The sequence below is a fragment of the Poromitra crassiceps genome, assembly GCF_964638095.1.
Source record: "Poromitra crassiceps genome assembly, chromosome: 12".
Taxonomy (NCBI): domain Eukaryota; kingdom Metazoa; phylum Chordata; class Actinopteri; order Beryciformes; family Melamphaidae; genus Poromitra; species Poromitra crassiceps.
Window position 1 is genome coordinate 4519930 of NC_139632.1, and position 23137 is coordinate 4543066.

The 23137-nt window shown below is 45.4% G+C and overlaps 1 protein-coding gene and 1 pseudogene across 2 annotated transcripts in view; one reads left to right on the forward strand and one right to left on the reverse strand.

Moving 5' to 3' along the window:
• The first annotated feature begins 2300 nt into the window (after positions 1-2300).
• Positions 2301-4429, forward strand: LOC310786901 (forkhead box C1-A pseudogene; annotated as a pseudogene). The gene has a single exon. The product of its transcript is annotated as a forkhead box C1-A pseudogene (transcript).
• Positions 4430-9821: 5392 nt separating this feature from the next.
• gmds (GDP-mannose 4,6-dehydratase) overlaps positions 9822-23137 on the reverse strand; it is a 291450-nt gene continuing 278134 nt past the window's right edge. The window contains exons 10-12 of the mRNA XM_083648242.1: positions 11472-11540; positions 10915-10978; positions 9822-10064 (exon numbers count right to left, since the gene is read on the reverse strand). Of these exons, the coding sequence (XP_083504368.1) occupies positions 10916-10978; positions 11472-11540 (132 nt within the window). The 3' untranslated portion in view covers positions 9822-10064; position 10915. The remainder of the gene's footprint in view (positions 10065-10914; positions 10979-11471; positions 11541-23137) is intronic.

The window sequence follows — 23137 nt, forward strand, 5'->3', positions numbered from 1 at the left end:
ATATATATATATATATATATATATATATATACAGTATATGTTGGGGTGGTGGTGGTCTGTGTGTGGGGGGGGGGGGGTCTTTTCATGCGTGCAAGGAGGAATCGGGGTGTATAGGTATTTGGTTCATATTGAGAATGAAAATCGCCAAAGACCGTTGCACATACCTACTTCTTATAGGCTATATACTGACTAATTAAATATGCACAAATGTGCCAGTTGCACTAATAATAATAATAATAATAATAATAATAATAATAATAATAATAATAATAATAATAATAATAATAATAATACAAAAATAAACTGGATGAGTCCGTCCCCCCCATTGGTTGTTTGCATTCATTCCCTCTCCAAAACGTTGTGGTTTATGGTATTGTATTGTTAGATATGCCAAATCCACATACAGCCTTATCTACTGCTGTTTGGCTCAGCTGTGCCCATGTAGCCTAAACGTATAGTGAAAAAACTTTAGTTTTTTATATTAGAGCCTATGAATTTAACATTTTAGGTAGGCCTAAACAGGTTCACTCAACGTGCTCAAACTGCACATGAGAAATGGACTGTCCTGGTTTATCGTGTGTGTGTGTGTGTGTGTGTGTGTGTGTGTGTGTGTGTGTGTGCGTGCGTGCGTGCGTGCGTGCGTGTGTGTGTGTGTGTGTGTGTGTGTGTGTGTGTGGAAGGGGGGGAGGTGCGGGTCGTAATGTGAGGACATTCCCCATTTGTAAGCATGATCCTTTCTTTTATACAGGCTTAGGGCCTAAAAGTATGAAGACCAAGAACAACAGCAGAAACCTCTATGTTCCTGTAAAAGAGTACTGCGGGCCTTTGTTCAATGTTTCAGGAAAACCCCTTTTGACATTTTAAATCATGCAGGCAGCTGTTACAAACTTCTCAACAAATTTGTATAGCTCTGCTACATGTGCCCGAAAGAATACAAAGACTCGCCCTCGCATTTCTTTCCTTGAAACAATTTGCTTGGACAATGACAAAATATACAAGATTCATTGTTTCTATTTCTAAGTGGCCTATTAGCTAATGCGAACATCTCAAGACATTTTATTTAAACCTAAATATGGCTTGAATAAAACGGTAAAATAATGTAGGCCTACATCACAAGTAGCCTATAGTGAAAGCTTATCAATGACCATCATCATAAATATATATATAAAAATATATATATAGCCACATCGCCATAGCCCATAATCTTCATTGTACTGTATAGGCTACCTATGATTAGGCTGTGAATATATGAATGATCCTGATAATGAATTTACATCACAAAGATTTAGGCTCTATAAAAGCCGGATACATTATATTCCTCCAATGCAACCCTGTTTAACGAAATATCAATTTCTTTCTACAATTAAATTGTAATTTAAAGAGGCCTAAAACAGGCCTGGACTGCCTGGTAATGAAATGAGCGCATTACAAAACCTGTGGATTTTGATGGGGCTAGCATCCGTTCAGTGTGAATGACATTTGGGTCTCCGCTACAAAAGTCCCACCTCGGTCACATGGCAGCCAGCCTCTCACACCCAGGGAGGCTCTCACCCAGATCAGCCAAATGATCTTCATTTAACCTTTAATTAGTTTCCCCCATACCGCCCACTGGCGCTGTCGGGGACCAAGAGGGAGCTCTTTCATGTGCCTCTGTTTGTTTATTCAAGGTTGAACCGCAGCTGATAGTGTGGAGGCGCATTATTATTCATTTGGTGCTCCTAATCCGAAATATCGAATATCCTCCACTTATTTGCGCCTAATAGCTGTTTAAATTATAAAAAATATTAGTTTAAGAACATACATTGTGCTCATGGTAATTTTGTATTTGGCCTGTTTATTAGGCTTTAAAATATCGCAGGCGTTGTCTGATTTAATTCCAATAATGCACGTGTTTGGTGAATTTGCGGTGAGCTATTTTGGATTATTCACATTTACGCAGACCATGGCATTTCAGTCAAGTATCACTTTCTCGTTTTCAAAATAGGCAAGTGAGATGGTATTTTAATATAATAAATTGCAACGTTTGAAACATCAAATCACTTTTTGAGCAGAACAGTGGCACAGCCTTAGCATCATTATAATAATCCATGTCTGAACTTAACCAGGGAGACAGTGAGGGGAGAGGGAGACAGAGGGAGGGAAAAAAGGAGGGAGGGAGGTACTTTTTTTTGCTATGCCGCTTTTCCACAGGTTCATTTCGTCCTCCAATTGGATGGGGCATGGTGGAGCATACATTCGGGGAGGAGCAGCCCGAGCAGCCAAAAGGCAGCCAAATGTAGAAAAAATGCTGTAGAGAGAGACTCATGCTCCAGCTTTACTTAGCCTACTTACTTAGTTTCCCAAATGTTCGCCGCACTCAGTCTGCGTCCTCTCCGATTTACCCTGGCGAGCTGTAGCTTAAAAGTGACTTCCAGCCGAAGCCGATAGAGAAAGGAGAGAGGAAACGTGGAAGCGTAGCACACACCGACGCTCGAAGTTGTCTTGGGGGGGGAAACAGCTTGGAGAGGTTTTACGCATTGCGCAGGATGCAGGCGCGCTACTCCGTGTCCAGCCCCAACTCTTTGGGAGTCGTACCGTACATCAGCAGTGACCAGAGCTACTACCGTGCCGGCGGCGGATACACCGGGATGCCTGCGCCCATGAGCATGTACTCTCACGCGGCCCACGACCAGTACCCGGCCAGCATGGCCCGGGCGTATGGGCCGTACACCCCCCAGCACCAGCCTAAGGACATGGTCAAACCGCCCTACAGCTACATCGCTCTCATCACCATGGCCATCCAGAATTCACCGGACAAAAAGGTAACCCTGAACGGGATTTATCAGTTTATTATGGAGAGGTTCCCTTTCTACCGAGACAACAAGCAGGGCTGGCAGAACAGCATACGGCACAATCTGTCCCTCAACGAGTGCTTTGTCAAAGTGCCCCGGGACGACAAGAAGCCCGGCAAGGGCAGCTACTGGACTCTGGACCCGGACTCCTACAACATGTTTGAGAATGGCAGCTTCCTACGGCGCCGGAGAAGGTTCAAAAAGAAGGACGTGCAGAAGGACAAAGATGAGCGGCAAGGCAAGGATCCCACCCCGGGCCACGAGCAGGACCAGCCGGTGCAGGGCTCACAGCCGGTGCGGATCCAGGATATAAAGACAGAGAACGGGACGTCCACACCGCCGCAGGCCGCCTCCCCGACCCTGAGCACCGTGCCCAAGGTCGAGAGCCCCGACAGCAGCAGCAGTATGTCCACTGGCAGCCCGCACAGCGTGCCTTCCTCCCGGTCGCTCAGCATGGACGGACCCGAGCATCACCACCACCACCACCACCAGCAGCAGCAGCAGCACCACGGCCAGGCCCCGGGCCCGGCGCAGGGCTTCAGCGTGGACAACATCATGACCTCGCTGCGGGGGTCGCCGCACCAGGCCGAGCTCTCCCCGCCTCTCATCGCCTCCCCCCGGACAGGCATCACCCCGTCGCTGTCGCTCAACTATTCCCCCAACCAGAGCTCCGCGTACGGCTCGGCGCCGTGCAACCAGAACGTCATCTCCACGAACTCCAACGCGACGTATCACTGCAACATGCAGGCCATGAGTCTGTACGCCGGGGACAGTGTCAGGGGCGGCCACCTGGCGCCCTCCGCCACGGTGGACGAGACTCTGCCCGATTACTCCATAACCACGACCACCACGTCCCCGCTGGGCCACGGCAACCTGAGCCAGGCGGGCCAGGACGGCCACCACGCGCACCAGGGCCGGCTGGCGTCCTGGTACGGGGACCTGAGCCACCTGGGCCCAGGCTACCCGGCGCAGCAGCAGAACTTCCACTCGGTGAGGGAGATGTTTGAGTCCCAGCGGATCGGGTTAAACGCTTCTCCGGTCAACGGGAATAATAGCTGTCAGATGGCCTTCCCCGCCGGCCAATCCATCTACCGCACCTCAGGAGCTTTTGTTTATGACTGCAGCAAGTTCTGAAAGCAGATAAAAAAAATTGTCTTTTAAATTAATAACTTTAATATATATTTTCCTATATATTTTTTGTACTTTTTACATCGTCTGTAGGCCTACGATCTTTTATTCACACCCCGAATGGACATAACAGATTTTGCTCTGGTGTGTGAGTCGTGTGTAACACCAAAAACACGTAAGTTTTTCCCTCTCAATTTGAGAATTGTTTATAAAGATGGCTTAAACTAGCTTTTATTACAATAAACTGTAAATTATAGCCTATATAGTAATTTATTTTTTAGGAAAAAAGGGAGTGGTTGGATATTGAGGACCAAACACAAAGTGTTTCCAATTGTCTTGCTGCCTTTTATTGTCCCACTTATTTTATAGAAATAGAGGGGGAACTCGTAGCCTATACTGACTTATTCTATTCATTTTGTCTTATTTGTTTCAAAAAATATTTGAAGGCATTACATTTTGTTTGTTTAATAAAGTGCCGTCTTTGATTTTAAATTGAGTGATTTATTAGCACTTGTTAGTTATAGTGATGTTGGTTGCTTAGTGATAGCCTATAAAATAAGTAAGCATTCTCAAATTGGTAGGGCTAGGGGTATAATTATGTTTGAGGTGTAAAAGGTTTGACATGTATTACATGTCTCCTGCAAAACTACTTTTTGCTAACCGTGCAGACTGTAGGCTATTAGGCCATACTTTGTTCATTTAGTGGCATATGGTGGCTAAAGGGCAGGCTATCTTCCACTGCTATAAAGAAAACACAAACAGGTAACGTGCCCCAATTAACATAATGAAAGAGTGCGAGGGGGGTCTGCTGCGGCCTCCTCTGCGCTGCACAGGTCAACTCCAAAAGCAGCCTCATTCAATATCAAAACGAAGAGAGGTCAAACCTGATTCATGATAAAACATTTTTTTTTACATCAATCTACAAACTGAAACCTCCATGTGCATGGGCGTGCATTCTGAATTTCCTAATAGCCTGCATGGCTAGATGCAGGTGGTAATATGCCCAGTGTTCAGATGGGGTTTGCCCTCGAAGGCCTTAGTCAGCAGCACATAGCCTACTGACTGACAAGTCATTTGGTGTGATTGAGTAATTACATCTACACCCATAAGTTGATGTTTAATGTTGGCTGTTGTCAATACGATGCTGCAGTTGTTGGATGTCTTCAATGTAGCCTATATAGGCCCTATTGGTGCACAGCAGAGACCCTCTTATCCGTGCAGGACCATGCTGAACTCCATGGTGTGTTTGCACGCAGACTGGGGACTGCAGCAGCACTGGTCTGGCCCGTTTTGTTTTGACTGACCACGTGTATTTACAGGCTTTCATTGAGATATTCCTGTTGCCAGATGTTTATTTATTTCACTATTTCCTTGATAACGTGAGGCAAGTTTCCCAACCTCCAAAGACTAATACATACCTCCAAAGATTAATACATAGGCTATTCAGATTGTCATGGATGTCAAATTTAAGCGCAAAAAAGACCTTTATAGATAAGGCATAGGCTATAGGATTTGTGAGGGGGAAAATGTTGTGTAATCATTTAATTATTATCTTATAGGTTGTTATAACTAAATAATAGGTTTGTTGTAAAATGTGGGGTATGTGTAGCAACAATGTAGCTACAAGTTAACAACAGCAATAATAATATTAATATTAATAATAATAAGAAATACTACAGTAGCACAACAACAACAATAATAACAATAATCATAATCATAAAAATGTGTGTGTGTGTGTGTGTGTGTGTGTGTGTGTGTGTGTGTGTGTGTGTGTGTGTGTTGGGGAAGCTGTAGGAGTGTTTACAGGTTGGGCAAGCTGGTGGTTGACTGAGTGTGAGCTGGATGGTTTTAGAAACAGTTTCGTGTTTATTTGCTGCGTCAACGACCATTATAGTCAGTAGTGAGGCTGCAGCTCTGCGGCCTGAAGGCTCAAATCTGCGGGCTTGATGATAGTCCAGAGAGACACATTTGTTTTTACCCTTTGACAGTAACTGAGACCCAGGGGCAGGTGCCCATGGCGGCCAAATAGACAATGAAAAGGTGGCCTAAATTGTATCGCTTGCAATTGCGAATTTAGGCCTGATTTTAAGATTTTAATGAGTCAGTGAAAAGAAAGACCACACAAATGCTCCCTTGGGCAGTCCACACACCGACATGCTTGTTGAGATGATGAGTCAAGCAGCCCATACTAAACAATGGCTGTGCGCACTATCGCTTCTGCTGCTGCGTCTTCAGCGCAGTGCTCTGTTGCCCTATATTGTGGTCGCCGTGGTTCCCTGCCAACTCTCAACTGCAAACTGCCATGCAAAGCAACTCAGACAACTAGCCATGTGCTTTAAAACGGCGAGTGCAAAAACTAACTTCAAATGGGTCGCGTTATAGCCTCTAAAATATTAAGATCGCTTCTGCTGAAATAAACAAACGGTGATTGATGCTGCTGCACTCAAGAGTGTTCCAGGTCAGGAAGGAGTAAAAGCCCAATCAGGGCAGGACTCATTTTTCAGAGGAGACAGAGGGAGGTGGAGGTCAGTGGAGAGGATGTCAACAACGCGCTTTATGAGAAGCCGGCGTGAAGCCTGCAGTAAAGCCTGTCAATACCTTATCTGACTGCAGCCTCGGGACTGGAAAGCACGAGCCAATACTTAGCCTACTTCTTGTTTTTGAAATGTATACAGGCCTGTAGGCTAATTTGCTGATGCTGTTGTAAACAGATAGAAAAGGTCCCCGGGCCCGGAGGAAGAGTGAAGAGCCTCTTCAAATTGTGACTATATAACGTTCAAGTTCTTCGAACCCCTTTACAAGGCATTCAGAACCGTCTCCATATGGTTATAGATTAGTAGATTAGGCTCATTAGGTTATTGTGCATTTTTTTTCCTGCTTTTAGCACTTTTAATCTTTATTTAGTTATCGCTATTTCAAACAATTACACCAAGCGAGCACGGGCACCCTCTGTTTCAAACAAATTGATTGATTGATTGATTGAGGTGTCATACACACTATGGTGCCCAGCCCACATGGGCCTACAAGACGCATAAAATACAACAATAAAAACGTCACAACAGGTATATGCATTCAAAACAACACAGCAAAGCAACATAGGCTCAGAACATTAAAAACAGATCAATACATCACTCTCCAAACAAAAGGTTATGTCTTTGCTCCCATGCCTGACAAATAAAATGTGATATGAGGAAGATACCTTTTTATACATCTCTAATGTCTGTTACAGCGCCAGGTGCATGCCCGAGTTGTGGCAATTGGTATATGCACCCACAAAAGATGGCGCCCGGATTAAATGCCCGGTTAGCCAGTTGTTATGCAAGCAGCCCAAATAAGATAGTATAGCCATTAGTCTCTTTTTTTTGCAGATCTATCAGAGCATTAAAATAGACACTGGACTTTTCAAAGCGCAGGGCGTCACACACGAACACTTTTCATGAGTCCCTATTTTCAGACAGCCACTATTAGATGTATTTTATTTTATTTATTTATTTATGTGATAGGCCTGGTGGTTTTGATGCGAGAGAGTAGGCAACTTTTTTCCAATACACAAACCAAAACCTAAAAAATTCTAACATAGGCCTATCATCATCATCATCATCATCATATTGCGCGTTTTATTTCTACAGCAAAATCAAGAATTGCTGCTTTAAACGCCAACTCTCTTCCCTCTTCTTCTTTACACCTTATAGCATTTCTTGTTATACAGATATCAAAATCTGACAGACCTAGCCAAACCAAGTATGGCTATTATAAATATAGAATATCAAATTCCAGAGCCTGAAGACGCTTCATAAACTGCTCTCATGCACGAACGAATAATTCTATATTCAAGACTCCCACAATCGCTCTCCCTCTGGCACACACACACACACACACACACACACACACACACACACACACACACACACACACACACACACACACACACACACACACACACACACACACACACACACACACACACACACGTGTCACTTTTTACGTCTGCTGGCATCTCAAAGGTGCCATATAGCCCAAAGTTAAAGAGTGTCAGGGCAGGGGCGGGATGTCTGTTGTGTCCCATACTATACTGGCATCATGGCTAAATCCTTTAAGGAGAAGCGATGATTGAGACCGTCTTGCTTTGTCTCAGTCTGCAGGATCCTGTGACTTTCTGCGTACAGAACCTGAACCTGACAAAAGGCTCTATTGAGCTCAACCATTACCTGCTTTGCACTATGAATTAAAGCAGTTCTATCCAAACGCAACGATGGTAATAATAATCATTTTGCACACAAATATGTAAGAAAAAAACATAAAAACAAATGTCAGGCTGAATGCATTTTAAGGAGTTTTAATGGCAATAGTTCATGAGCCGTTATTTGAGTGGACTTTTGAGAAAGCGCATAGCCTTTTCGTGCAACTCTAAACCTTATATCTTCATGTGTCATCTATAAAATGATATACTAAATTGTTTCTCTCATCGTGCTTATTCGTTTTCTCGCTGTTTTCAGTGAGGCTTTTAATTAAAAAAAGGACCAAATTCCCAGCTCGATTTCCAAAGCAAAAGTGCTCCATGTGTTTATTTGTCTGAGCAGGAGAATGTGAGAAATGTTAGGCAGCACAAGCAGGTTCAGATGGGTTGGACGCCATTTCCTTTCGGCCGCAATTTCACTCACTTTTCAGACATGCTTCACTTTACGATAAAATAGTTTATTAATATGTTATTCTTATGGACATAGCCTAATCAGCGATCACATACACGCAATATTGATTAGGACAATATTACGCGGTTCTACCAGGTTAAATAGCCTACACAAATTATAAATATTTGCCTGATTGACAACACGTCCATTATTAGGCTATAGGCTACATTTCTTAGAATTTCACGATAATCAAATTGATGATAGGTTATTAGGCCTCCTCTGAGATGCGCTGGAAACCTGTCAAAATGTGCAGATACCTAATTAACAAAGAAACATAATTAAGCATGATTCAATGCTCTTATATGCTGCCAATAAAAAATATATTTTCTTTTAATTTTGATTATTTTTTATCATTAAAGTTTTCATAATTAAATTATAGGCTTCCCTATCATTGCCTGAAGGGGAATCTTGACGATAAATCATATAGGCCTATTAAGTTTATATTGACCCCATAGGCTATCCTATTTTTCAAATCGCCTTGCCCTTGGGTTTATCTTTTCTGACTATAGCTCCATAAATGTGACATTCCTCTGATATATATATTCTAAAAGTGATCATAGGATTAGGCTACTCCTTTCCCCCAGGCAGTGCTGCGGGCAGCAACTGCACCTGTGTGAGGCAGGCTCTGTGCACAGCAGCGCGGCACAGTGGAGACGTGTTTTCTGCTCTCAGTCGGGCTTCAGGGGCCAACCTCAAAGCTACATCTGCTTCCAATTTGGAGTCCACACAGACGCAGCGCTGTCCATGACGATCGCACTGCGACCTTAAACGTCATAGGTGTTGTCTTAAAACAGAGTCAATCCCACACCCCTCGCCTGCAGAGATATCTTCAGTTGACCATTTAAGTTGAATGTCAACCGCTTCTTCTTCCATAAAATAAAACAATAAAAACAATAACGATATTTTCTGCATTTTGTTGAATCCCGTCCTAAATGGTAGGCCCAGGCAAATAACTAATTAATATGCGATATTATACAAACAACCCAGATGTAGCTTTATAATCCGCGTTTTAGCCTTTCACAGCCAAGAACACTGCGAAAGCCATTTCACCTAATCTTAAAATCGTGTTGTCAGTGAAAGAAATAGAGAAAATAAGATAAGTAAATGTATACGTTGGGATGAAATAATTCAACAAGCAAAACTTGTTTAACATTTATTCTTTAATCTGGAGCAATCTGACAGCTGTTACAACACATCCTGAAACAAGTGGAGACTGTGGAGTTTAAAGTCTGAATGCACTTGCTGTCCGCGGCCTATAAACCCATCATCATTTGAGTTGTCAGTTGCCAGAGGTGGTCGGGACTCTGGTGCTGCGCACTCACTCTGCGCCTCGGTGATTGCGCACTTGGATTTGGAGCGGGCACACAGACAAGAGGCGCTTCAGAGCGGGATTCAGGGCCCGGGGAAAACGCATTTCCTGCCGAATAAAAGAGGGCAGTGTGATCGCAAATAAAAACCCTGGAAAGCCGAAGCGAGCGACGGAGAGGGAAATAGCAGGAGGAGCTGAGCCAGCCGACCTCTGCACAACCTGGGCAGCCTGGCACCAGGCCCCGGGGCGCACTCACTCTGTCTCCGCTTACACTTTCCCTTGCCGAACATATAGGCTAAAACCTTTCTTTCAAAAACGGACTTGTGGGTTGCTGCTACTGTATCGTTCACTTTCATTTGAGGGCCTACAAAAGCAGGACTTTCTGCTCATGTTAATTATATTTCAGGGGGGGGGGGATCTATTAGATCCTTTTAAATGGTTTAGCGTCCAAAAACAACAGAACCACATGTAAAAATATCAGTGTTTATTAGGCTATGTTGATTTAAATGTCTGCTGAAAATAAATTTTATTTTATTTTTCAACAAATGATTTAATCTTAATCTATGTATTTGTATATATGCTGTCACTTCATTGTTTGAGAGAACAAATTCCAACTTGACATCCAGGTCGAAGCATTCAATCCATAATCCAATGAAAACAAAGAACTATAAATAAACCATTAAAGCTTATATAGCCTATATATATTATGACATGATGACGAATGGAAAGGCATCATTGCAATCTGACAGTAAAATAAAATCAATATTAGACTATCTTACGAGAAAAATGACACAAAGACACAAAGAAAGGCATGGAATGGTTAGGCCTATAATCTCCCTCACCATAACAAAGTACAAGGACATCATATAAAAGTAAGGTGGCTAAAAGTAGAGGGCTATTTCTTCCATAGACCGGAGAGCTGGAGTGCTTAAAAACATGTTGCATGGACAGGTTTGACCTTAGGCATTTGGATTTGTCTTCATCAGCTGGATGTCTGCATCCACCATCTGTTTCACCAGCTCCTGTACAGAGACACAAGTAAACACACGCAGGGTTATGAAGATGTGCTTTTCAAAAGGCTGCTGCGGTTTATCTGCAATCACATGAAAATGTGGCCCTGCATATAGGCTAAATGCAAAAATACTACTAATAATAATACTAATACTAATAATTAATAATAATTTGGGATTTGGACTCATTCCTGACTGTTGGGAGTATTTTGCACAAGTAATCAGATATGGTAATTAAACTGATTTGTTTATAACATTGTGTTGGTTAACACACAATAAAGTAACATTAACAAAGATGGGCATATTGCTTTACACACACACACACACACACACACACACACACACACACACACACACACACACACACACACACACACACACACACACACACACACACACACACACACACACACACACACCTATATTTGGTTAGTACAAACATAACAAATATGTATTATTACAAATCCTGGTGTATTTTGAAACAAGAGTGAAATGTGACACTCACCTCAAAAGTCACCTTTGGCTTCCAGCCCAACTTCTGAAGTGCCTTAGTGCTGTCACCCTGTAGGTAGTCCTGAGAGAGAGAGAGAGAGAGAGAGAGAGACCAGTTAACTCTGCAGCCAGGCAGCGGCCGGTGGAGCATCCCCTCATGAAGACACTGCGTTCCAACGCTATCCAACCTGACATCTTCACCAGGATGCATGGACAGAGGGCTATAGCATTTGTGTGTGTGTGTGTATGTGTGTGGCGTCTCTCTCTCTCACACACACACACACAGTACCTCCTCTCTCGGGGAAAGGGAGGTCACAGAGTCTCGCTGGCCATCAATCCCGGACCCCCCCCCCATCGCTCCACCACCCCTCTGTCCAGACAGCCCGTCGGTGCAGAGCATGATGAATTGTGGGACTCTGGTGGTGTAACCCCCCCAGCCCAGGAGGACCCCCACCCCCTCCACCCCTCACTCTTTCCCCCCTGTTGCATTTTGCTACCGGGTTCAAGATCCAGCCAGGCCCTGCTTGAGACCACCAAAGAGACAGTTTGGGGGGGGAGAAAATAATAATCTTTTCGACGCGTCTTCGTTTTTTGTGTAATTCTCTCTCTCTCTCTCTCTCTCTCTCTCTCTCTCTCTCTCTCTCTCTCTCTCTCTCTCTCTCTCTCTCTCTCTCTCTCTCTCTCTCTCTCTCTCTCTCTCTCTCTCTCTCTCTCTCTCTCTCCTTCTCGTTCCCACTTTCCATCTCCATTCTTCTCACTGGTGTTTGTTTTCTCTCCTTATTTGAACAGGCGTCTCGGAGGCATCAGTTAGACGCTTTGTGTCAGAAACACAGAACCTATGTGCCTCAAGTGCTCTAATAAAACATGCTGCTGAAACCTGATCCTGCAGTCTGCTTGTTTTCCCAAATGATATTAGGTGCTGTTATCACTATAATATATATATCATAATATATTATATTATGTGCTGTTATCACTATAATATATATAATAATATATTATATTAGGTGCTGTTATCACTATAATATATATATCATATATTATATTATGTACTGTTATCACTATAATATATATATAATAATATATTATATTAGGTGCTGTTATCACCAAGCTATTAACAAGCCAATGAGCAATCCTGTGAAATCCTGTTGAACAATGGACAACAATTTCCATTTTGCTTGATTTCTTAGATAAAAAAATAATTTGGTGCATTCTTGCTTTAGTCAAGACGTACATGGTGGTGTGTCCCTCTCTCTGCACGGAGGCTGCAGTGATACCTACAGAAGAAGAGCGCAGTTTTATCAGACCTCTTGAAGATGTCTCTTCTGGGTGATCTTATTACAGTGGAACGCTCACACAGCAGTGCTGGCGTGGTCTTCACTCCACGGTGGGTCCGTGCATAGCTCAGTCTTTAGAGAGCAGGCACCCAAATACACTGCACACACACACACACACACACACATGCACACGCACACGCACACGCACACACACACACACACACACACACACACACACACACACACACACACACACACACACACGGTGGGCCCGTGCATAGTTCAGTCTTTAGAGAGCAGGCAGGCACCCACATCTCACAGAGCCTCCACACCACTCCATCACACAGAAGCAGAAGAAGAACCCCCCCCTTTTCTCTTGATTACACACAAAGGCAAATACACTGCACACACGCACACACACACACACACACACACACACACACACACACACACACACACACACACACACACACACACACACACACACACACACACACACACACACAGACGGACATGTACAGGCACACACACTGCTTCTCTGTTTCTGTCTCCCAACAACGTTGTTGTGTCACAGGTTGGTTTGGATATTATTGGGAGGTTACACAGCTGAATACTCAGGTTCAGTACCGGGTGAGTGGATTTCTACGGGCCACCTTCTAACTCCACGTGGTCCTGGTCCACATACAGTACGAGCCAGCAGATGTGGTCCACATACAGTACGAGCCAGCAGATGTGGTCCACATACAGTACGAGCCAGCAGATGTGGTCCACATACAGTACGAGCCAGCAGATGTGGTCCACATACAGTACGAGCCAGCAGATGTGGTCCACATACAGTACGAGCCAGCAGATGTGGTCCACATACAGTACGAGCCAGCAGATGTGGTCCACATACAGTACGAGCCACCTTTTAACTTCACGTGGTCCTGGTCCACATACAGTACGAGCCAGCAGATGTGGTCCACATACAGTACGAGCCAGCAGATGTGGTCCACATACAGTACGAGCCAGCAGATGTGGTCCACATACAGTACGAGCCAGCAGATGTGGTCCACATACAGTACGAGCCAGCAGATGTGGTCCACATACAGTACGAGCCAGCAGATGTGGTCCACATACAGTACGAGCCAGCAGATGTGGTCCACATACAGTACGAGCCAGCAGATGTGGTCCACATACAGTACGAGCCAGCAGATGAAAGCCTCTGTAATAACCAGACAAACAACAGCTCATTCTCATGTGAATAGAACTGCACACATTACTCACATTGGCTTCTGGCTCCAGAGATATAACTGGAAACATTTTCACACTAATTACCTACAGCAATGGACATAATTCATCACGGGGGCTGAATGTAATTATTATATGGTGACTTACTCCATAATTGCATTAAATAATCCACTTGCTCCATAATTATATTGATTATGCTTTGTAATGGAGAACATTTCTCAGCCTGCATGAAAAGCAACACGGGCTGGTTTTGTCACGAACGCTCCGGCGGGCTGGAGGATGAGTGTTAAACGCTGATCATTCTCTCCAGTAACACCCGAAGAACTGATTCAAACCTCATGTGACACACGTCCTCTCGTACAGCACATCATTACGCACGTCGCAGGAAACGTCGTGTACGTTTACCGTCTGACGGAGCTGTGTAATATAAACCAGACGAAGCCTGATGATGACTGTTCACACTGTGGCCCGTTGCTGCTTATTGTGTCTCCTCGGCTGCAGCAGGTCCCTCTGCTGACCACTGACAGCTCCTGGAGAGAGAGAGCAGGTCCCTCTGCTGACCACTTACAGCTCCTGGAGAGAGAGAGCAGGTCCCTCTGCTGACCACTGACAGCTCCTGGAGAGAGAGAGCCAGACACAGGAAGCAGCAGAGCAGCCGTTTTGTCCTGTATCATCATCATCATCATCATCATCATCATCACGTCTGGCCCGTCACATCTCAATCATCTGTTCAAATGAGACTGTTTGCTATGTCTGTCTGCAGCCTCACCGTACAACCACACGCCTCAGCTTCCAGGACCTTAACCCCATACCTGCTCCTTTTCAACCTCCACCTTAACCCCATACCTGCTCCTTTTCAACCTCCACCTTAACCCCATACCTGCTCCTTTTCAACCTCCACCTTAACCCCATACCTGCTCCTTTTCAACCAGGACCTTAACCCCATACCTGCTCCTTTTCAACCAGGACCTTAACCCCATACCTGCTCCTTTTCAACCTGGACCTTAACCCCATACCTGCTCCTTTTCAACCTCCACCTTAACCCCATACCTGCTCCTTTTCAACCTGGACCTTAACCCCATACCTGCTCCTTTTCAACCTCCACCTTAACCCCATACCTGCTCCTTTTCAACCAGGACCTTAACCCCATACCTGCTCCTTTTCAACCTAGACCTTAACCCCATACCTGCTCCTTTTCAACCAGGACCTTAACCCCATACCTGCTCCTTTTCAACCTAGACCTTAACCCCATACCTGCTCCTTTCCAACCTGGACCTTAACCCCATACCTGCTCCTTTTCAACCTGGACCTTAACCCCATACACGCTCCTTTTCAACCTGGACCTTAACCCCATACCTGCTCCTTTTCAACCTCCACCTTAACCCCATACCTGCTCCTTTTCAACCTAGACCTTAACCCCATACCTGCTCCTTTTCAACCTGGACCTTAACCCCATACCTGCTCCTTTTCAACCTGGACCTTAACCCCATACCTGCTCCTTTTCAACCTGGACCTTAACCCCATACCTGCTCCTTTTCAACCAGGACCTTAACCCCATACCTGCTCCTTTTCAACCTGGACCTTAACCCCATACCTGCTCCTTTTCAACCAGGACCTTAACCCCATACCTGCTCCTTTTCAACCAGGACCTTAACCCCATATCTGTTCCTTTTCAACCTGGACCTTAACCCCATACCTGCTCCTTTTCAACCTGGACCTTAACCCCATACCTGCTCCTTTTCAACCAGGACCTTAACCCCATACCTGCTCCTTTTCAACCTGGACCTTAACCCCATACCTGCTCCTTTTCAACCTGGACCTTAACCCCATACCTGCTCCTTTTCAACCTGGACCTTAACCCCATACCTGCTCCTTTTCAACCAGGACCTTAACCCCATACCTGCTCCTTTTCAACCTGGACCTTAACCCCATACCTGCTCCTTTTCAACCAGGACCATAACCCCATACCTGTTCCTTTTCAACCTGGACCTTAACCCCATACCTGCTCCTTTTCAACCAGGACCTTAACCCCATACCTGCTCCTTTTCAACCTGGACCTTAACCCCATACCCGCTCCTTTTCAACCAGGACCTTAACCCGATACCCGCTCCTTTCCAACCAGGACCTTAACCCCATACCTGCTCCTTTTCAACCAGGACCTTAACCCCATACCTGCTCCTTTTCAATCTGGACCTTAACCCCATACCTGCTCCTTTTCAACCTGGACCTTAACCCCATACCTGCTCCTTTTCAACCAGGATCTTAACCTCATACCTGCTCCTTTTCAACCAGGACCTTAACCCCATACCTGCTCCTTTTCAACCAGGACCTTAACCCCATACCTGCTCCTTTTCAACCTGGACCTTAACCCCATACCCGCTCCTTTTCAACCTGGACCTTAACCCCATACCTGCTCCTTTCCAACCTGGACCTTAACCCCATACCTGCTCCTTTTCAACCTGGACCTTAACTCCATACCCGCTCCTTTTCAAACTGGACCTTAACCCCATACCTGCTCCTTTTCAACCAGGACCTTAACCCCATACCTGCTCCTTTTCAACCTGGACCTTAACCCCATACCTGCTCCTTTTCAACCAGGACCTTAACCCCATACCCGCTCCTTTTCAACCTGGACCTTAACCCCATACCTGCTCCTTTTCAACCTAGACCTTAACCCCATACCTGCTCCTTTTCAACCAGGACCTTAACCCCATACCTGCTCCTTTTCAACCAGGATCTTAACCCCATACCTGCTCCTTTTCAACCTGGACCTTAACCCCATACCTGCTCCTTTTCAACCTGCACCTTAACCCCATACCTGCTTCTTTTCAACCAGGACCTTAACCCCATACCTGCTCCTTTTCAACCTGGACCTTAACCCCATACCTGCTGCTTTTCAACCAGGACCTTAACCCCATACCTGCTCCTTTTCAACCTGGACCTTAACCCCATACCTGCTCCTTTTTAACCAGGACCTTAACCCCATACCCGCTCCTTTTCAACCTGGACATTAACCCCATACCTGCTCCTTTTCAACCTGGACCTTAACCCCATACCTGCTCCTTTTCAACCTGGACCTTAACCCCATACCCGCTCCTTTTCAACCAGGACCTTAACCCCATACCTGCTCCTTTTCAACCTAGACCTTAACCCCATACCTGCTCCTTTTCAACCAGGACCTTAACCCCATACCTGCTCCTTTTCAACCAGGACCTTAACCCCATACCTGCTCCTTTTCAACCTGGACCTTAACCCCATACCTGCTCCTTTTTAACCAGGACCTTAACCCCATACCTGCTCCTTTTCAACCTGGACCTTAACCCCATACCCACTCCTTTTCAACCTGGACCTTAACCCCATACCTGCTCCTTTTCAACCTGGACCTTAACCCCATACCTGCTCTTTTCCAACCTGGACCTTAACCCCATACCTGCTCCTTTCCAACCTGGACCTTAACCCCATACCTGCTCCTTTTCAACCTAGACCTTAACCCCATACCTGCTCCTTTTTAACCAGGACCTTAACCCCATACCTGCTCCTTTTCAACCTCCACCTTAACCCCATACCTGCTCCTTTTCAACCTGGACCTTAACCCCATACCTGCTCCTTTTCAACCAGGACCTTAACCCCATACCTGCTCCTTTTCAACCTGGATCTTAACCCCATACCTGCTCCTTTTCAACCAGGACCTTAACCCCATACCTGCTCCTTTTCAACCTGGACCTTAACCCCATCCCCGCTCCTTTTCAACCTGGACCTTAACCCCATACCTGCTCCTTTTCAACCAGGACCTTAACCCCATACCTGTTCCTTTTCAACCTAGACCTTAACCCCATACCTGCTCCTTTTCAACCTCCACCTTAACCCCGTACCCGCTCCTTTTCAACCTGGACTTCTGCAGGTGACAGACATCCATCTGCCGAGCCACTCGGTGGAAATTTGAAAGCCGCTTCAAAACTGCTAACAAGAGCGTTCTGCGGCCAAGTCAACTCACCCCAAACAGAGCATGTAGCGAATAATCTAACATGAACTACTAACAGATGGGGGCACAATATAATCTTCATATGGATCCAATTTGGAACTGAAGCCAACGTTGTGGTACATCCTGTTTAAAGTAGCGCTCTGCCCATGTCTGAAAATATGCAGCAGTGATAATAACAACAACTAGAACAAGAAGGTTGAAAATTAGCCATGACAAAATGTGTCTCTCCCTGAGAGCATTATGTACATGTTGGAGAGTACATAACGACTCACTAACAGCTGTTTACAGTCTCTACATGATGCTGTGCATTCTGGGTAGGAGATACACTAGCTATTATGGTGAAAGTAGGGTTGCAACTAACGATTATTTTCATTCGTTATTTTCTCGACTAACCGATTCGTCTTTTTTCGTCCTTCTAAAAATGTCACAAAAAGGTGAAACATTTATCACTTTTCCCCCAAAGCCCAACATGACGTCCTCAAATGTCTTCTTTTGTCCCGACCAACAGTCCACAACCCAAAGATCATCACTTTACTGTCAGATAAGAATACATATAAGACTAAAGAAAGCAGAAAATATTCACATTGAAGAAGCTGGAACGAGTCTAAATGATTCATAGATTATAAAACATCATTGGGGATTCATTTTCTGTTGATCGACTAATTGATGAATCAACTAATTGTTGCAGCTCTCTAGGTGAAAGAAGTGGAAATAGATCACATGGAATGGAATGAGATGACACATGCAGAAACAGACATAATACGTCAACCAAACTGGACGAAATGGAGATCAATGTTATACATCTGGACAGAGTTCTTCTGTTATATGATGATGTCCTGTTTGTACCAGCTAAGCATCATCATCTTCTTCCCCATTAAAGGTGAGGATCTATTTGCTCTCCTTTGCTCAAACTTTCAACGTCTCGACTTCAGGAGCCGCTCGTCAACCTATCTTTCACTCTCTCTCTTCCTTTCGTCCATATTTCCTGCCTCTCTCCACTGCCTCTCCCCACTGCCTACTGCCTCTCTCCACTGCCTCTCCCCACTGCCTCTCCCCACTGCCTCTCCCCACTGCCTCTCCCCACTGCCTCTCTCCACTGCCTCTCTCCACTGCCTCTCTCCACTGCCTCTCTCCACTGCCTCTCCCCACTGCCTCTCCCCACTGCCTCTCCCCACTGCCTCTCCCCACTGCCTCTCCCCACTGCCTCTCCCCACTGCCTCTCCCCACTGCCTCTCCCCACTGCCTCTCTCCACTGCCTCTCTCCACTGCCTCTCCCCACTGCCTCTCTCCACTGCCTCTCTCCACTGCCTCTCTCCACTGCCTCTCCCCACTGCCTCTCCCCACTGCCTCTCCCCACTGCCTCTCTCCACTGCCTCTCTCCACTGCCTCTCCCCACTGCCTCTCTCCACTGCCTCTCCCCACTGCCTCTCTCCACTGCCTCTCCCCACTGCCTCTCCCCACTGCCTCTCCCCACTGCCTCTCTCCACTGCCTCTCTCCACTGCCTCTCTCCACTGCCTCTCCCCACTGCCTCTCTCCACTGCCTCTCCCCACTGCCTCTCCCCACTGCCTCTCCCCACTGCCTCTCTCCACTGCCTCTCTCCACTGCCTCTCTCCACTGCCTCTCCCCACTGCCTCTCTCCACTGCCTCTCCCCACTGCCTCTCCCCACTGCCTCTCCCCACTGCCTCTCTCCACTGCCTCTCTCCACTGCCTCTCTCCACTGCCTCTCCCCACTGCCTCTCTCCACTGCCTCTCTCCACTGCCTCTCTCCACTGCCTCTCTCCACTGTGTACGATTGAATAAAGAAGAAAAGCCATAGAAATAATCCTTGCAGATATGAAAGTGTGAGAGGATAGTGTGTGTGATCACGCTCCATAAAGCAGGCCGGCGGTTAGAGGCACTCAGAACAGGCATTTAACGCAAAGGAATTCTGCTATCACTGCAAGGCTGCTCAATAAATCAAACGGCGCACAGGGGCCAAGCCCTGCACACACACACACACACACACACACACACACACACACACACACACACACACACACACACGCGCATGCACATTTGGCTCACACACAATGTATATTTGTATATGGATAATTCTAAACATAATAGGGATATTTAGCGACAATGCTAATGTTCTCTGTAAATAAGTATTTTCCTTTTAGACACTCCCACTTATGGGAGAGAGATGAAAGGTTCTGATGAAAACATCTCTCTCTCTCTCTGTCTGATGTGGTTCTGGAGGTCCAGTAGCAGCGTGTCTGTTGTTTGTACAGTAGTGGACGTGGAGATCAAACAGAATGTGATAACGCAGCAGAGAACAGCGGGAGAGGAGGGAGCCCACGATCCCCGCTGCCCCAGATGTTCCGAGCAGACCCAGATGTTCTGACCTTTGACCTCGGTAGGGCTGGACGGACGAACCCGCTCCTGATCCCGGGCTTTTTATACTCCAGTGGAGCGCCGGGTCACCACAGCGAGTAGGGACATGAAGAAGAAAGCTCTCATCCCAATTCCACTGAGCCATCTGTCTGCAGGAGCATGGAGGCTGCCACAGTCACTGTGTGGCCAGGTGTGTGTGTGTGTGTGTGTGTGTGTGTCTGTGTGTACCAGTGTGTGTGTGTGTGTGTGTGTGTGTGTTTCTGTGTGTGCCAGTGTGTGTGTGTGTGTGTGTGTGTGTGTGTGTGTGTGCGCAGGTGGGATGCGACCACAGTCGCTCCGTCATTCCTCGCCATTCAGAGCCGGAGTCACAAATCTGTCACTGGTCAATTTCTACTGCATCGCCTCCACTCCTCACTTCCTTTTCAAAATAAAAGGCCCCTGGTTTCAGAGGGAGGAGGAATGAACAAAGAATAGAGATGGAGAGAGAGAGAGAGAGAGAGAGAGAGAGAGAGGGGGAGAGGTACAGAGAGAGAGAGGGAGAGAGAGGTACAGAGAGAGAGGGAGAGAGGGGTAGAGAGAGAGAGGAAGAGAGAGAGGGAGAGACAGAGAGAGAGGGAGAGAGAGGTAGAGAGAGAGAGAGAGGTGGAGTGTCTCTAGCATTCTAGGACAGTATTAGCCCCTCCCAGCCAGAAGTCAAAGGTCAGGCCTGGCTTGTTTTTCCAGTGTATGTGCCTTACTGTGTGTGTGTGTGTGTGTGTGTGTGTGTGTGTGTGTGTGTGTGTGTGCGTGTATGTGTGTGTGTGTGTGCGTGCATTAGGGCATTCACGACTAGTGAATTTTACTAGTCAACTAGTCGTCCCTAAAGGTAGTCGACTAGTCGTCTTTTATTTATTTATTTTTATTTAATTTAATTTTTTAATCTTTAAGAAAGAACATGAGGTATTTACACGACATACATGGACTATCATATCCCATATCCCCCACAAAGAACATCAAAACACAACAAAACAAAACAAGAAAACTGCATAAAATACACAATAATCCAAGAACAAACAAGACTATTGGACAAACAACCAAACAAAAACAATGCATTCAGCTCCTATCCTGATAAGCCTAATGACACTGGGGTAAAAAGTTCTTAAAGTCAAACTCTGTATGTGGTTGCCATATTTTGGGGATGTCTAAGAATCTGCCTTTGCTCTTGTAGTAAATGTTATCCAACGTATGGTAGCTTGATTCAGATTCAGATTCAGATTCATTTATTTAAAGAATGGGACTTTACACATTAATGAACAGTACAGCCGTACAGTAAATATGCCAGGTTATAGCCCAAGGGCTAGTTTCCACCTGTAGTCCCATGGCAGGTTGATGTAATCATGAAAGCGAAAAAAAATTAATAGTACAAAAAAGATTAATGGTACAGAAAGTTAGTAAAACCAAAAATGATTAAAACACACACAATTAATAGTACCAAAAAATTAATAGTACAAAAGGTTAGTAAAACCTAAAATGAATAAAACACACAGAGCATGCAGCAAAACATGGCAGATGATATGTTAAGTATGTTAAGTGTGATCACATTGTTGGTTTGATCTGAGCCATATTTTCAACTGGCCTTTGAAGGTGGCGAGACTAGGGCATTCTCTAATAGAGGTAGGTAGATTATTCCAGAAGGTGCTTCCCATGAAGGATAAGGTCTTCTGGCTAAAGGAAGTTTTTCTAAAGGGGACCTCACAGACCTTGTTCGTGATGGCCCGAGTGACACGGGTCGAGTTGGCGGTCGAACGATATTTGATGAAGTCAGCAAGAGGAGGCGGCGCCAGTCCATGTAGAACTTTGTATATTAGACAGGCAGAGGTGAAATTTCTAAAGTTCTCAAAACTTAGCATGTCATATTTACGTATGACATGACAGTGGTGATGAGAAAAGGGTTTTTTATCTAGTATTTTCAGGGCTTTTTTATAAAGTAGTTCGGCTGGTTTGAGAGTGGTTACTCCTGTCAGCGACCAGCTAGTTATACAATAATTCAGATGCGAAAGGATCATCGAGTGTAAAAATAAAAACGCAGCGTCTGTGGACAGACAACTCCTTATTTGTCTGAAATTATACAGGTGGAATTGAATTTTTTTGGAGATCATTTTAATGTGATTGCTGAACGTTAGGTTGGAGTCCAACATCACGCCTAAGTATTTAAACTCGTTAACTACAGATAATTCCTCTGACCCCAAGAAGACATTGGAGCGCGGAGGTGCAATGTTTATTTTAGAAAAGAACATACAAACTGTTTTTTTTGCATTCAGCACGAGACAAGATTTACAGCACGAGAGTTCATTCCACCAGTGAACTACAGCTGGGGGATTGGATGCTTTCCAATTTAAAGCTACGCATTTCCTAGCTGCCAACAGGGCAAGATCTATGTATTTACTTTGAATGCATTGTTTTTGTTTGGTTGTTTGTCCAATAGTCTTGTTTGTTCTTGGATTATTAAGGTAAAGGTAAAAGGTAAAGTCCCATTGATTGTCACACAATGTGTGAAATTTGTTCTCCGCATTTGACCCATCCCCTGGGGGAGCGGTGAGCAGCTCGGGAATCATATGGTGATCTAACCCCCCAATTCCAACCCTTTGATGCTGAGTGCCAAGCAGGGAGGCAAATGGGTCCCATTTTTATAGTATTTGGTATGACTCGGCCGGGGATCGAACTCACAACCTCCCAGTCTCAGGGCGGACATTCAGACCACAAGGCCACTGAGCTGGTGTATCTTATGCAGTTTTCTTGTTTTGTTTTGTTGTGTTTTGATGTTCTTTGTGGGGGATA